Below are 14,731 nucleotides of genomic sequence, written 5' to 3'. Positions count from 1 at the left end.
AATGACTGTCAAGCATGAAAAAGAGGGTAAGCCATTGGCTGTGTACACAGTGGTGCTGCAGCAAAGGGGGAGTTGAAGAGTGCAATGACTTTGACATGAAATCTTACTATGAGAAAGGTGTGAGAGTCTGAAATGGGAAGAATTGTGTTTTGAGTGTGCATGTTTCTCTGTTCCTCTTGTTCTTCATCTGTCAAGCCTCTGCTGCTGTGAGCCTGCATCAGTCACACTGGCCTCGAGGTCTGCAAAAGTGGCTGTGAACACAGTGGCTGTGGAAGTGACCTTGACTTTGATATAGGAAAGCAGCTGAGCTCTCGTCCTTACCTGTCCTTCTCTTTGTTCACCTGGATTCTTAACTTCTGTTTGTTTGCTTGATTTCCCAAGAACCACCAACATGCTCCCCTCAGCAGTTCACCTGTTTCACAGGTGAGATTGACTGCATCCCGGTGGCCTGGCGCTGCGATGGCTTCACCGAGTGTGAGGACCACAGTGACGAGAAGAACTGCCCCGTGTGCTCTGAGAGCCAGTTCCAGTGTGAGAGTGGGCAGTGCATAGACAGCGCCCTGCGCTGCAATGGGGAAGCCAATTGCCAGGACAACTCAGATGAGAAGAGCTGTGAAGGTACGGGGGATGCTGCCAGCTGGGATGGGAATGTACCTGTCACAGGGACAGGGATGAGTACCAGTGTTACTGCTGAGCAGGATTTGAAAAGATCCAAAGTTCTGCAAGTTTTTAAACTGCTCTGTTAAACAGAAGTTATCTCATAACTCCATACTTTTGTTTCTCTACCTGTGAAGTGGAAATTAAGAGTGATGTCCAGCAGAGAGGCTTAAATGCTGTTTGTGAAAAGTTCTATCAAAAATGGCATAATTTCAAGCTATAAAAACCTAGTATCTGGGAGTGAACTACAAAGTGGAGCAAATCCTTGTCACAGCTTTTTGTGTGCCTCTTACCGAGTAAAGGTTTTGGGATTGTTTATTTTACAATACCTGAACAAAATGAGCTTTTCTGAGCAAGCAGGAGTGAGAGACAGAGGAGATTTCTGGAGACCTCTTCTTCCTGTAGAGCACAGCAAAAGAGTATTTAAGCTGTCTTTACAGAGGGAAGTGCTGTTGCCAGCACAATGAGAATTAAGTTCATTTTGGAAAGGGCAGGTTTTGCTGGTGAAATCTGAACTGCCCCACCACTACAGAACATGAAATCTGAGCAAACTGATCCTTTCCCTATTGCAGATGTAGTGAAGAGTTGTAGGGACAGCTTGTAAGCTTGAAAGGCTGCTTCTTCTTTATATCCATTCAGTGCATTTTCCTTCTTTGGGGAGACTGTTGAAATGACATTAAATCAAGGCTAAATTTCTTTCCAAAAGATGTGCTCCAGCTCAAACAAAACCATAGAGCTGAAATTCCTGTGTGCTGAAAGGTGATTATTGGCCAGCTGAGATGCTGACATCTGAAAATCTGTTGTGCAAGTTAACTTCCAGTTGTCATTCAGCAACTGGAGATGGCAGACCAGGGGCTGTTTATCACCTTCAAAGGGTCCTGTTGCTGAGAGTATTCAAGTTCATTACAAATCAGAAAAGCCTTTACTTTAACTTCCTAATTCAGCTGAAGACAAAAAAGGATTTTTGGATTTATGAGAAACAGGAGGCAGGAATATGTGGAAACAGCAGCAGCCAACATCTTGCCTGCAGCACCTTTTATTTTTTCAGTGTACTAGAAAAGCTTCAGTTTTATATTTTGACCTTCATTTCAGTTTAAAAACATAATATCAAGTCAATATATTGTCTCATGATTGAGAATTTCTCTGGTTTACAGGAAGAGCAGAAGGACATTAAGAAGGACATTTATCTTTCTTAAATAATTTTATTATCATGGTTTGGCAGATTTATTTTTCATAACTTAATTCTTCTCTTTTATATTACAGTAAATGCTTGAATTTGGAGATCCTTATAGTAATATTGCAATAACCACGTCCTGAGAAGTGCCTGTCTTCTCAATGGCCTCTGAGTTATTTTAGGAGAGAGTCAGTGTAGTGTTCTTTCTGTGGGCAGGCAGTAAAGCCCAGGTACCACTGTGCACCATCCTCAACAGAACATAGTTCACATGAGGGATTTGTGTGCCACTGGCCACTTCCAGAAATGAAGCTTGCAGCACTCCAAGCTCTCCCAAGCAACTCCTGATTGTATGCTTTGGTGTCTTTATTTCTTAATGATTTTCAAGAGCAGTTTCTGGTGCTGACTGTTGGTGTGGGGCTCTTTGCAGTGCTGTGTTTAACGGATCAGTTCCGCTGCGCCAGTGGGCAGTGCATCGGGAAAAGCAAGAAGTGTGACCACAACCTGGACTGCAGTGACAGCTCTGATGAGCAAGGATGTTGTAAGTGTACTGCCTCAGACTGGAGACTTGCTTGCAGCATGCAAAATTTGCTTTTTACCTCTCCTACGAGTTTGATTTTATTCTGGCAAGCAGACTGAATTAGTGGTTCCCAGAATTAATGCTTCATAACTGCTGTCATGCAATTAATGCACAATGTGGTGGAATAGGAATAACAAAAATAATTAGCATTCTGAACAAGTAGTTTCTGAGGCAGAGAATGCCTGCCATTTTTCTTCTTATTTTTTAAATGAAATCAAAGGTTTGTTTTACTATAATATTTATATGCTGAGTTGGTGCAATGTTAAAAAAATATCTATTGGCATGAGGCATTCATCTATAACTTCTCTGCTTCATGGTTTTCTCATTCTGAGAATTAATAGCAGGTGATTTAGAATCAGAGAAGCACTCTGTTTATAGAGTAAACCTTCTAAAATTTCTTTTTTTTATCTTGAAAGGATATAATTCTGAGCTTGATTTCTGATTTGTAACATGTGATATCCCCTACCTGGAAATCTCCAGGGCTCTACAAGAAAGCCACTGCCTTTAAAATTCCAACTCAAAAGTTCACTTTCACTGTTGGTGCTTTAAAAGAAATTGTAAATAGGGACATCTTGTCTTGTTTTAGAGATCCATGTATCACAGCTGGCACACAGATAATTTGAAAATGCAAAGCCAGAGTTGGACCCTTGATCTTAAGAAGGAGTATTAAGAGATGTTCTGTCATGCTACCAAGTCACTAGTGACATTATCACAGGCTTGTCTAGTTCCCTTTATTAGAGTTTGTGTGTTCTCCAGTTTTTTAACAGAGGATGGAAAATTGGCCCACCCAGAATAAGATGGCAGTTGTCACCATCCCTCTTTCACTATGATCAGAAGTCTGTTTACTTATCTCTGTAGACGGTGACAAGCTGGTTCAAGTGTGGGTTTGGTGTTCAGGGAGAAGAAAATGTGTAGAGAAAAAAACTTTCAGTAATGCTTAAGATGTAAAACACTGACTAGAACAGAAAATACTTTAAAGTCTGCCTTTCTTGTCAAATTCATGAGCACAGGCAGGGGGTTGTCAGTTACTCCCAGAAATGTCATTGCTTAGAACTGGTCTTGTAGGGAAAGCCACTCATTTTGACTGTTGAATAATTGTTTTGGGTACGGATTCCTCATAAGGTGGCACTTCTCAGGCTGATGCTCAGCTGTATCTGTAACCAGAAGGATGGGTCAGATGTGGAATACTTTAGGTAGCTTAATAAACAGCAGCAATCCCCAAATTCATCACTGCTGCACAGTGAAGGCGGTGCACCATAAGTGATTGTTACGCTGCTGAGAGAAGGGAGTGCCAGTCTGTTACCCTGATAGCCAAGGGTGACATGAAAAGCAGTTGTTGCCATCTTCAGTGACAAGAAAAGCACAAGAGCAGTCCCCTGCACGGTGTCATGTGGAGATGTGGCTGCAGGTCTTGTTCATCAGGTTCAAAGGAAAGCTCTGCTGTCAGCCTGAAGCAAGAGCAGGCCCATCACTCCCCCTGCACATGCATGTGCTTACTGCTAATTTCCTGTCATTTGTGATCCAAAAAACCTCATGGCATGTTTGGAGCTCATATTGGAGGCTGCAGGTAGCCCTTATGGACACTCAGAGTCTTTGAACAGACCTAGGGCTGTTTGTTCCTCCCATATATTAATTTGAAAGTTGTTTTCTGCTTACAGAAAAGGAAAGTGGAAAGATGCAAGAAAAACTGATGTTGGTCTCAACTTCCATGGTCTGATTCTCCTTTTCCCTTTCAGACACAACGGAGGAACCTGCCCCACAGCCCAACAACACCATAGGCTCCATCATTGGTGTTATCCTTACAGTGTTTGTGGTGGGAGCAATGTACTTCATCTGCCAGAGGGTGCTGTGCCCGCGCATGAAGGGCGATGGGGAAACCATGACCAACGACTACGTGGTGCAGGGGCCGCCCTCGGTGCCTCTGGGCTACGTGCCTCACCCAAGCTCCCTGTCAGGCTCTCTGCCTGGTGAGTCAAGGGGTGATCCTTGTCCCTGGCACCCCACAGCTGTACTTGAGGATGCTGTGTGCAGGAAATGTCTGCTCCAGAGGCAGTTCTTGGAAGCTGTGGGAAGCCAGGACTGCCAAGGCTTGTTGCCATCCTTCTTCACAATAATGAACTGCTATTTTACCCAAGCATTTAGGTACTTAGCAGAACCTAAGCTTAAATAAATGCACACACTGTGCATTTTCTTCTTTTGCTACTAAGGAATCCCCTTTTTGGGCTATTGTAGCACCAGCAAAGATTCACAACTGTACAGGGTAAAGTTACACAGAGTTATATTCATGAGACTTTAAACATTATGTAATCGTTCTTGGTAGGTTTGCAGTCTAGGTTTGTATGCTTGTGAGACTTTTTGCCAAGTCTGTAATGATCAGCAATAACTTTGGTCTCAGCTTATTTCATTTAACGATGAATTTTCCAATACCAGTCCAAGCACATGATGCTACTGCTGTTTAAAAAGAAACCTTAACCCCAATATTGCACTTCATCTGTATGCACTGCTTCTGTATATACTGATTAAATATGTACTGTAACTTATGGCTTTGAGATCCAGCAGGCTGCTCTCAGAGCATAACTTGGTTTTAATACCAAGATAATCAATTCTGGGTTTGCAAGTTATGCTTATACTGCTGTGGTCCTCCAGATTATTTTTTAAGCTTCCTTTTGTCTGTGAATTGAGGAAGAATTGAATACTGACACACATCTCTGTTCCTCAGGTATGTCTCGAGGTAAATCTGTCATCAGCTCCCTCAGCATCATGGGAGGGAGCAGTGGCCCACCCTATGACAGGGCCCATGTTACAGGAGCCTCCTCCAGCAGCTCCTCAAGTACCAAAGGCACTTACTTTCCTCCAGTAAGTCATTCTGTTGTTCATAAACCTTTAACAACTTTCAGGGAAGTGACACTGTCTTTCTAAAGGTTAATCAATTGACAGATTCATGTTTTGATTTAGAATTCTGGTCTAATAAACTTGTTTGGATATGGAGTAAGTGACTTTGAAAGGGAAGAGGATTGTCTTTTTCCAAAATGGTCTAGAAATTTTCACTTAATTAAAAAAAACTGTGAGAGAGCTCAGTGCCAGGAAGAAATATATTAGATTGAATGTCAGGAGAGATGAAAAAATCCCTGTAGATGTTGAGCAGCTCTGGCAGAGAGATCTCCTTTATTACGCTCTGCCATGTGCCTCTGAAGGTAAAACTAAGGTTGGTTCTGCACAGACCTTTCAAGGAATTAATATGAAGCTTTGTGTCATGTGTCTCACAAGTGACAGGTAAATAAGTAAACAAGTGTTTTGCAGCTCCATCACAAATGTGTAGTGTGCTGCACTAAGTGCTGTGTAACAGTTGGTGCCAGCCCTAGAGGGCTCCCTGTCTCCTCACTTCTAGCATCTCTGGTGCTTGGTTTGGGAATTTTTATGGAGCTCACCAAGCTTCTGTTGAATGTTAAAGAGTCCCATGCTTGGTCAGTGAAGGCTGGAATCTCCAATTGTTGGTTTTCAGTTCTGAGAATCAACTGATCAGGCTTTAAATCAGCTTTAAATTAATTCAAACACATGGAGTAAGAACATAGGGGAGGAATGCTTGCCTTGGCCAGCACTCTGCAGGTGTTGTAAGCAGAGCAGTATTTGGGGACTGCAGCTGGCAGGAGCAGAGATCTGCCAGTCTGCCTGGGGCAGTGGTGGCCCTAGTGACAATCCAGAACTGGACAGCTTGCTGCAGCTTTACTTCTCAGCACTGGCTGTGACAAAATGGCCAAAGCAGTCAGGGTTTTTTGAGAAGAGCTTAGTAGTAACTAACAGGAAAGGCAACAAATGACATTTCCAGGGTCTGCTTAAGAGCTGGGGAATAACAGGAAAAAATCCTGTTTGCTGGGAGGGCTATGTATGCAGTTCTTTACTTAAGGTTCCTATTAGACAGTACTAAAAGCTATAAACTGGTGTTTTCTCGAGTTCCTTTTGTATCTTTCTTTTTTTAAAGTGCCTTTTTTCCTTTCTTACTCCTTAGATTTTGAACCCACCACCATCACCAGCTACTGAACGTTCACACTACACCATGGAATTTGGTTATTCTTCAAACAGCCCATCCACTCATAGATCCTACAGGTAATTACTACTACAATAGCTTCTGTCAGGATCAAAGCAGTTAGTGTAGAAAATGCAGAATAAAGGCAGCCTCTGCTCTGTAAAAATTGCAATCAAAGGCCCTAATTCTGCAAGCACTAAACTGGTGCTTAAATTGTACCATGGCACTGCTGCTTGTTTGAGGTAAATCATACACTGAGGGGGTAGTGATACATCCCTGGGGTGTATTCCTCATCACAAAACCAGCTACATGCCAAAAGAAATGCAGTGCCATGAGTATTTTGAGCCAAAAAAACTTACCCTGCAGTGAACCCTGCCTTTTTTAGGCTTCTGACATAAATAATTTGTTACATAATTATCAGAAATTATAAGCAAATACCCTGTTGAGAAAAAGTTGGCAATATAAAGGCTAATAAGTCATAAGTAACATTAATGTTGTTGTCTAGATAAAGCACAGAATTTCTAGTTTGACACATGAAGGGTTAATATCTGGAAAAGATTGCTAACCTTCTGCTTTATTTTCTCTTGACTAGTATTTATGAGCACACATTTTATCTCTGTTTGAATGTATTTTTCTTACTTTCCCTGTGAGAATGCTGGAGTTAGTTATGATTTTATAACAAGTTACCAAAAATAGAGCAACAGACCCCTGCTAGCCAAGGGTGTAAAGGTTCCCCTCCCAAATCACCAGTGGATGTGGTCAGTGAGAAGAGAGTGCTGTGTTTGTCTGAAAGATGTGCCTCCCTAACACAGAGCCTTTGGGGGCTCTGGGTAATGAGGTCTCTGGGGCTGAACAGACATCTCTTCTCCATTAGCAGAAAATATGGCCTCTGTTGTGCAGAAGGTCAGACCAGATGTTTATAATGATCCCTCGCAGCCATATGAAAAATCTTTCAAAATTACAAGTAATTTTCTAATGAAAGAAACCAAATTCAGGCACCAGCATGGGTCATCTGCTGGTTAGCTGATGTGACTTTCAGTATTATAAATTATATTAGGGATGTAGCAGAGGGTTTGATATTTTCCAAATGCTCCCTCACCCAAAAATAAACACTGCTCTTGCTGCTTCTGATCTTCTTTCCTAATATTCTGACTTGACTATAGAGGAGCTGCATCCCCTGGTGTTCCCAGCCACTGACTGTGATGCTGGGAGTTGTAGTTACCATACAGTTCCCCTTCCAATCTGTTTCCGTGAAACTGTCTTGGGCTCATTTTAAAAGATGTTTTGTGGTAGCAGCATTTGAGAATTTCATCCCAGTTACTTCTCTAAGGAATGCTTCTCCTGAGTGCTCTGAGTGTACCAGGTAAATTTCAGTCCTTCTGTCTGGCCTTGGAAGTTGGTATCCAGAAACTGTGTAATGGGAACAGATTTATCTTCTCCATAATTGTAACATAGCTATTACATTTTTCTACATTTGGACAAATCGAATTAGGACAATATGAGACAATAGAGACAAAGAGTTACAGATGTCCAGGTACCTTTTTCTGGGTAGCATAAGCCCGAAAAAGGACACACATTAACAAAGGATTAACCCTTAAAAACAATAGCCTGTTGTATATTCATACATCTCATACATGATGCATAAATTCCATTCAAACACAGGATTCTGTCTGGTCATCCTCAGCTTCTTCCTCTGAATCCTAAGAGCGCCTTTGAGGCGGGAAGAAGTTTGTTTCTTCTGATAAGAGAGCAATAAATTCTTTTTCTCTGACAGATTTAGGTGTCCTGGGGCTGCTATCTTGCTGCGAGTCCTTTCTTAAAAAAAAGTATCCTCCATAGCATAGTTTCTATTTGAACATTTTTTATAACCTAAAACTAGATTTTACACACTACTTAAGAGACTTAATACAGCATTACTTTCTAACACAACACGTATCATATTCATTTTAATATTTGTGAAAAGCCAATCATAAAATACATTTTTCACACAGGGAAGTTTAGACAGGACATGCCGTGCATTACTGCAGAGGTCACCATGTATTGATCACTTTCCGTTTCCACCTTGAGAAAGGAAAATTGACCTTTTCCCCGCTCCGTGTCCCCTCACAGCTACCGGCCCTACAGCTACCGGCACTTCGCGCCGCCCACCACGCCCTGCAGCACGGACGTGTGCGACAGCGACTACGGCCCGAGCCGCCGCCCGCCCGCCGCCGCCTCGGCCGCCGCCAAGGGCTACACCAGCGACCTCAACTACGACTCGGAGCCGGTGCCGCCGCCGCCCACGCCCCGCAGCCAGTACCTGTCCGCCGAGGAGAACTGCGAGAGCTGCCCGCCGTCGCCGTACACGGAGCGCAGCTACTCGCACCACCTGTACCCGCCGCCGCCGTCGCCGTGCACCGACTCGTCCTGAGGCGCGGCCCCCCCGCCCCGAGCCCGCCGCGCTGTAAATACGAAAGGTTCCGCCGGGGACGGGGGGAGGGAGCCGAGCGTGTACAGGTAATGTGGGGAGGGAGGAGGAGCACTGAAGATATTTGTACAGAAGAATTAAAAAAAAAAAAAAAAAAAGGAAAAAAAAGGATATTTATATATTTTCTTAAACAGCAGCTGCTGCTTGTGCCATAAGAAGAAATGAAATTTTTGTATAAAAAGAACCCAGACGTTTGTACAAAAAGTTTTTATTTTTGCAAATGGAACACAAAAACATGCCTTAATCCAGTGAAGTGACTGAGCACATAAGGAAATGGAAGGACTGGGATGTGTTTCTTGTCCGGTGAGGTGATACGTGGGTTTTGTCAATACCAAAAATGTTTAAAGTAATTAATAATAAAGAAGTCCGTCTCAGAGCAGCATACCATAGATACTTGGAAGTAGCCAAATAACCTCTATGTTAACTGCAGAGGGCCAGCAACTGAAGTTAAACTTGAAAATGCAGTCAGGACAGATATTAACCTTACACAAAGGGCTTTGTTTTCTACAGGAATACAGCAGTCGTAGCAGTGAATCCAGAAAATCAATTGCACACTTTTTTAAATGAATGCACCTCTGTTTTTCCTTAATGCATTTAACAAATGAGAGTGTTTAAAGCTTTCTCCCCTCGTCTGGAATTTGTTATTTTTGTTGGGTGTATCTTAAAATTTGGTTTTTAATCTCAGTTAGGTTTTCTTGTCTTTTCTTCATCCTTTCTTCCTGTCACTTAAATTCACAATATTTCTATTTAAAGTACTGCTAGAACTGGGCTGCTGTAAATGCCGGGTTTTCTCCTAATTAGCCTTGTCATGCAGTGATTATCATGCTAATCATACTATACATTACCCTCCTCATTTTGCCAGCATGGTAGGACTCTGTTTTGTACCAGGTCAGTACAATTCTCACATCATTGACAAGGGTAATATGCATATACCTGAATGATTTTTAGTCCCTTAAAAAAGAAATTCTTATTTTGACCTAGTGCCCACAAAATGTCAAATATTTTTATACCACATATAATATAGACAGCATATTTATAATCTATAAATTTAACCATGGATTGTTAGTTTTACTGTAAATGAATAATATATCCTTGCAGTACTTTCAATGTATATTGATATCACAGTATACAAATCATATATATAAATATATATATTATTTTTTCCTAGTAAGGAAGCATTTAACTTTCAGTGGAACAACTGTCCATAAGAAAAATAGAAGTTTTGATCATTGGAAGGGGTTCCCCTGCTGTATTAACTGCTCATGTTTTCTTTGTGTTAGGTAAAGCCAGTTTTTCTCAGTATGATTTTGACATACCTCCTCTTTTGCGTGGTGTGAGTTTAATACTTAAGTATTAACCGCTGTGAATGTCAAATTTTAAGATATTCTTAACCAAACCATTTTATATTCACATCTCTATTTTTGTATATTGTCATATTTAGCCCCTTCTCCCATCAGCCTCACCAGGGTGGTTTTGACAGGGAGATCATTAATCAAGTGAAAACATTATTTGTGTAATTTAAGGGGCAGCCTAGGATATTGTTAACTCCTCTTGGACTCCAGTGCAGTGCTTTGAATTTGTTTTGTTGCAGCAGGGCACACAGTATACCTGGTCTTAGATGGCATTGTGCATTAGCACCTTCTTCTGACATCTCATCCACAGAATGAGGGTGCTCAGTGCCTTCACAGACTGGCCCTCTGAGTCTTCTCTCTCAAAACAAAGGTCCTGGCAGCTCCTGCCTCCTCACCTTTGGCTATGGAATGGGGATAGCAACTTTCCAGAGGCACCTTTGGGGTTTTATTGTTCTCTGTTGCTTCCTTCCCAGCCAGTTTCACCCAAAAGAGAAGTTATCTGAAAATATGGCATGGGCTTGCAATTGACGCTGTTGACAAAATTAGTGACAAGTTATTCTTGCTAGCTGCCACTCATCTGGAGCACTGGATCCTCATTTGGTTTCAGCTCCAAGGAAAACTCTCTCATGGGGATTCCATCTGTAATAAAGGGTTTTTCCTCTAGTCCAGAATACCTTTAAAAAGCCTTGGTGATCTCCAGGCTCTTGCTGTTGGTCTCTGAAGATGGTGTACTAAGGGGTTTTTTGCCCAGCTCACTCTAGGTTTCTAGGAATTGTGGTAGCTGTTCTTCTGGCTCTTCCTTGCTGGTGGAGAAGCCTCCTTGTGCTGTCCAGCAGGATGGATGTTGAGGAGGGTGTTGTGAACCATAAGGGAACTGAAAACCATTTATATGAAGGGGGGAGGGTGGGTGTGTCAGGGTGGGGGTGAGGCTGGCACACCGACGAGAATTAGAATTTCTCTGTTGTTTACATTTATTCATGTGCAGCATTCCGTGTGGAAACTTGCACTAATGAACTCAGAAGAATATTGTATTGTTGTATCTCAGTCCAAGTGCTTGTACTGCAATGGCAATGGTCTCTTCTTGCAAAATGCTTTTTTCTCAGTGTGCCAATTTCTTTTTGAAAAAGTCCAGGATGGTTGAGCTTAAGGAGTGGTATCCTCTTTCTGCCTCACTGAGGCATCCCCTTGGAGGGAGCTTCCTGCAGGTAAATCTGTGTTAATTATTAGCAAGGACTTGTTTAAAAGAAGGACATTCTCTGCATATGGATCATGCTGCCTCCTGTGCTGGTTCACATCCACATATCCCAACTGAAGTCAGTGGGGTTGCCATAGAATTCCATGTAAAGAAGGACATTCTCTGCATATGGATCATGCTGCCTCCTGTGCTGGTTCACATCCACATATCCCAACTGAAGTCAGTGGGGTTGCCATAGAATTCCATGTAGGATTTGATCAGGTTTTTCTGATACAGATGTTTCAATTTGTGCACCAACTATTTTGGGTGCCTCTGGGAGGTTCATGAGAGGGGAATGGACAGGCTGGGGTTTTCCATTGTCTGAAAATGCCCAGCATAGAGAACAGGCTGGTCCTCTTCTGAGCAGGAAGCTGTGATACGATTTTGTAAATACATGTATTTTCTCAGTAAATCTGGAGTAAATTTTTGAAAGAGGTGCTGATCTGTGAAGCTCCTCTTGGGCAGATCTCCAAATTACAAAAGCATTGCTACCCACACCTGACACTTTATCAGTGGATAAATGCTGAGATTGAACATTTTCTCTTTGTTCCCCTTTGGCACTGAGCCAGTTGTGATTCATATTCCCTCCTTCCCTCAGTGAGGATTTTCTCCTGCTTCTCCAGCTGACTGAGGTATTGGGACCATAGATAACACAGACATGCCCATCCAGGAGATTGCTGAAGTGGGTTTGTAGCATTAGATCTCACTGATGGCAGTGGAAATTGCTCCTTGTCCTTCCAGTTAAGCATAAAGCTCCTTATCCTACAGCATCAGGTTCAGTAGGGTATTAACACAGGGACCTTTTGTACTTTTTCCTCTCTAGATACTGGGCAGTTCTGAGCTGGCTGGTGATGGGAACAGCTGGCATGCCCAGTCTGTTGTAGCTAAAGAACAAAACAAGACTGCATAATTACAGCATAATCAACAAATTACAGCATCATTTGTTGAAAACCAACTTTGCATGTTTAAATGGCAGCATTCATGAGAGCTAAGTCTACCTTTTAAAGTTATACCTGGCATGTCATGGTGCATGCAGTTCCTGCCTACTGCTTTTGGATACCAAGGTATTTGTTAGGAAATAACTTGGATGAGATAAATGGAACACGCACGTGGCATTTGCATTTGAAATAAAGAATGCTCTCCATGAGTATAAATTAATGCAACCTGTGCACAGACATTAAATGAGATATTTACAGTAATGCAAAATACATAAGTGAGCCATTTGATATCAAAGGATCCACTTTGCTGTGAGTTGGAACTTTCTGCACGGTAAATTCTGGATTTCTGCCACAGCATTTCCCTCCCCATGTGCAGGTACAAGTGGGTGTGCAGGTACCCAAATCTTTGTACCAGGCACTTACCCAAAGCTGATCATTTTCTCCTGTGCATTGATTCAGCCTCCCTGATTCCCAGAGTGCTGTCCTGCTGTGTCTCACCTGCCCTGGGCTCCTTTTGGCCAGGTTTACAGCAGAGCACCTGAATCCTTTATGCTCTGTCAGGCCAGGCAGGAGAGGAAACACATTTCTTACAGTGCTCCCCTACTTTTGGAGTCCATTTTGCAGATGAGTAAAGCTCCTCTGTGTTTTGTAGGACATGAAAAGCAGTCTGCTGCAGCCCTAGAGTAATTAGGAAGAAAACTGCACCCAAACTGCTTGGCATGGCAGGTGCTGCAGGCAGCTGCAAGTGAGGGTGCACATGGAAAATCCCTGTCATTCCTATTTATTACACTAATGGGCCTTGATGGTGCTGTAGTCTCCAGCTCTGCATTGCTTCTCTATTTATTCTCTAGAGATTACTTCATAGTAAGTCCTAAACACACTTTAAGTTTAAAGTAGTTAAACCTGTGCTAAGATGAAGAAAAGGCCACTGTCTTGAATATTATTTCCATTCCTAATTGCTTGGCAAATGTCAGATTAATTAATTAATTATTAGGGCCATTCTGGGGGGAACTGCTTGAGCTACAGAGCTCCCTGGTCACACGTGCTGTTGGATCAGATGACTTCTTCAAAATACCTCTTAAGAAGAAGTCAATCACTTTGTTTTCCTGACCTTTTTGCCTTGAGCATGTTTGTCACACAGTATTGTTAGTGACAGAGTCTGCTTCTGAACCTGTACTGTGCACATTACTTATTAGTTCTGCAGCAGAAAAATAACTGGCTCATTGAGTGCAAAAATAATTTAAGCATTGCTATTCAGAAATTGCTTTCTTAGCAATGAGATTTTTTTAAATTGCATTTTGGTGTTAGTATGGCTTGAAAATTAACCTTTAACTTAACAGCAGGTGACAGATAAATGTTGCCAGTAAGTTAGGAATGAACTAATAGCTTGAAAAGGGTTACAAAACAGTCGATTTTTTTTCTAAAAGAAGTCAAAATACAGTAGTGATCCAAAATTTCCTTTCTTTTCCATCTTTAAAAAGGGAAGGGATTTGTAGCATTTATAGGGACTGGTGATTCACACCAGAACTGTGCAGGGCAGGGTAATAAAATGTTGGTGTTTTATTCAGGATTGTCCTAGTTGTTACAAACTGCTGGAGAGCCAGTGTTCCCCTCTAAATGAACCAGGAGCAGCTCTGAAGCCCTGATTTAAATGGCTGCAGCCTTAAACCATGCAGGGAGAGTCAGTGGAAAAGGGAAGTGCATTTTTGCAAAGAGGATACCACCAGGCTTAAGCTGAACTAGCCTTGTTTGCAAGTGAAGGATCTGGTGCTGCTTTCAGATTTTAACTCTTTGTTTTTGGTTTGTTTTGTTTGTTCTTTTTTTTTTTTTTGTAAGCTTTAATCACTGTTTGTCATTGTCTTAAAGCCAGCTGGTGTCTCTTGTTCATCAACTTCAGTACGATGGTGCTTTGCAAGGATGTATTTATATTATAATGGCCAACATTTGGCCAGCCCTATTCACTCATTCACTAACTTTTTTTTTTTTTTGTAAAATAAAGTGCTTTACTTGTACGGTGTATATAAACCTTGTACAAAAATCCTTTCCAATTATTACTATAAACTGAGTTGTAACAAATGAAATGTTGATTTTTATAATAAAACTAAGAGTGAAAAAGGAGGAGTATGTTTCATTTTATTTCAGCATCTGGAGGATAGGTAATTAAAGGTACAATGTGTGTCTTTGCTTTCCATAAAAGTCACAATGAGCTGAGTTTTCTAATGCTGTAGAAGGCTCTGCACACACATGGATTTGCAGTGTAACTGATGATATTTTAAAGCTTAAGTCTCAATTATTGATCCCTGAGATT

General features: G+C 41.8%; 1 protein-coding gene across 3 annotated transcripts in view; it reads left to right on the top strand.

Annotated features, from left to right (window-relative positions):
• LRP6 (LDL receptor related protein 6) overlaps nucleotides 1-14,417 on the top strand; it is a 114,897-nt gene extending 100,480 nt beyond the window's left edge. For 2 of the 3 annotated variants that reach the window (XM_074538990.1, XM_074538992.1), the window contains 6 exons: nucleotides 382-618; nucleotides 2,259-2,369; nucleotides 4,145-4,375; nucleotides 5,128-5,264; nucleotides 6,415-6,512; nucleotides 8,542-14,417. In XM_074538990.1, the coding sequence (XP_074395091.1) occupies nucleotides 382-618; nucleotides 2,259-2,369; nucleotides 4,145-4,375; nucleotides 5,128-5,264; nucleotides 6,415-6,512; nucleotides 8,542-8,842 (1,115 nt within the window). In that variant the 3' untranslated portion in view covers nucleotides 8,843-14,417. The remainder of the gene's footprint in view (nucleotides 1-381; nucleotides 619-2,258; nucleotides 2,370-4,144; nucleotides 4,376-5,127; nucleotides 5,265-6,414; nucleotides 6,513-8,541) is intronic. The other variant, XM_074538991.1, reaches the window with a different exon arrangement.
• Nucleotides 14,418-14,731: the final 314 nt, after the last annotated feature.

The sequence above is a fragment of the Zonotrichia albicollis genome, chromosome 4 (assembly GCF_047830755.1).
Source record: "Zonotrichia albicollis isolate bZonAlb1 chromosome 4, bZonAlb1.hap1, whole genome shotgun sequence".
NCBI classification, from domain to species: domain Eukaryota; kingdom Metazoa; phylum Chordata; class Aves; order Passeriformes; family Passerellidae; genus Zonotrichia; species Zonotrichia albicollis.
The sequence above is the reverse complement of the archived record's forward strand: the minus strand, read 5'-3'. Positions and strand labels throughout refer to the sequence as shown.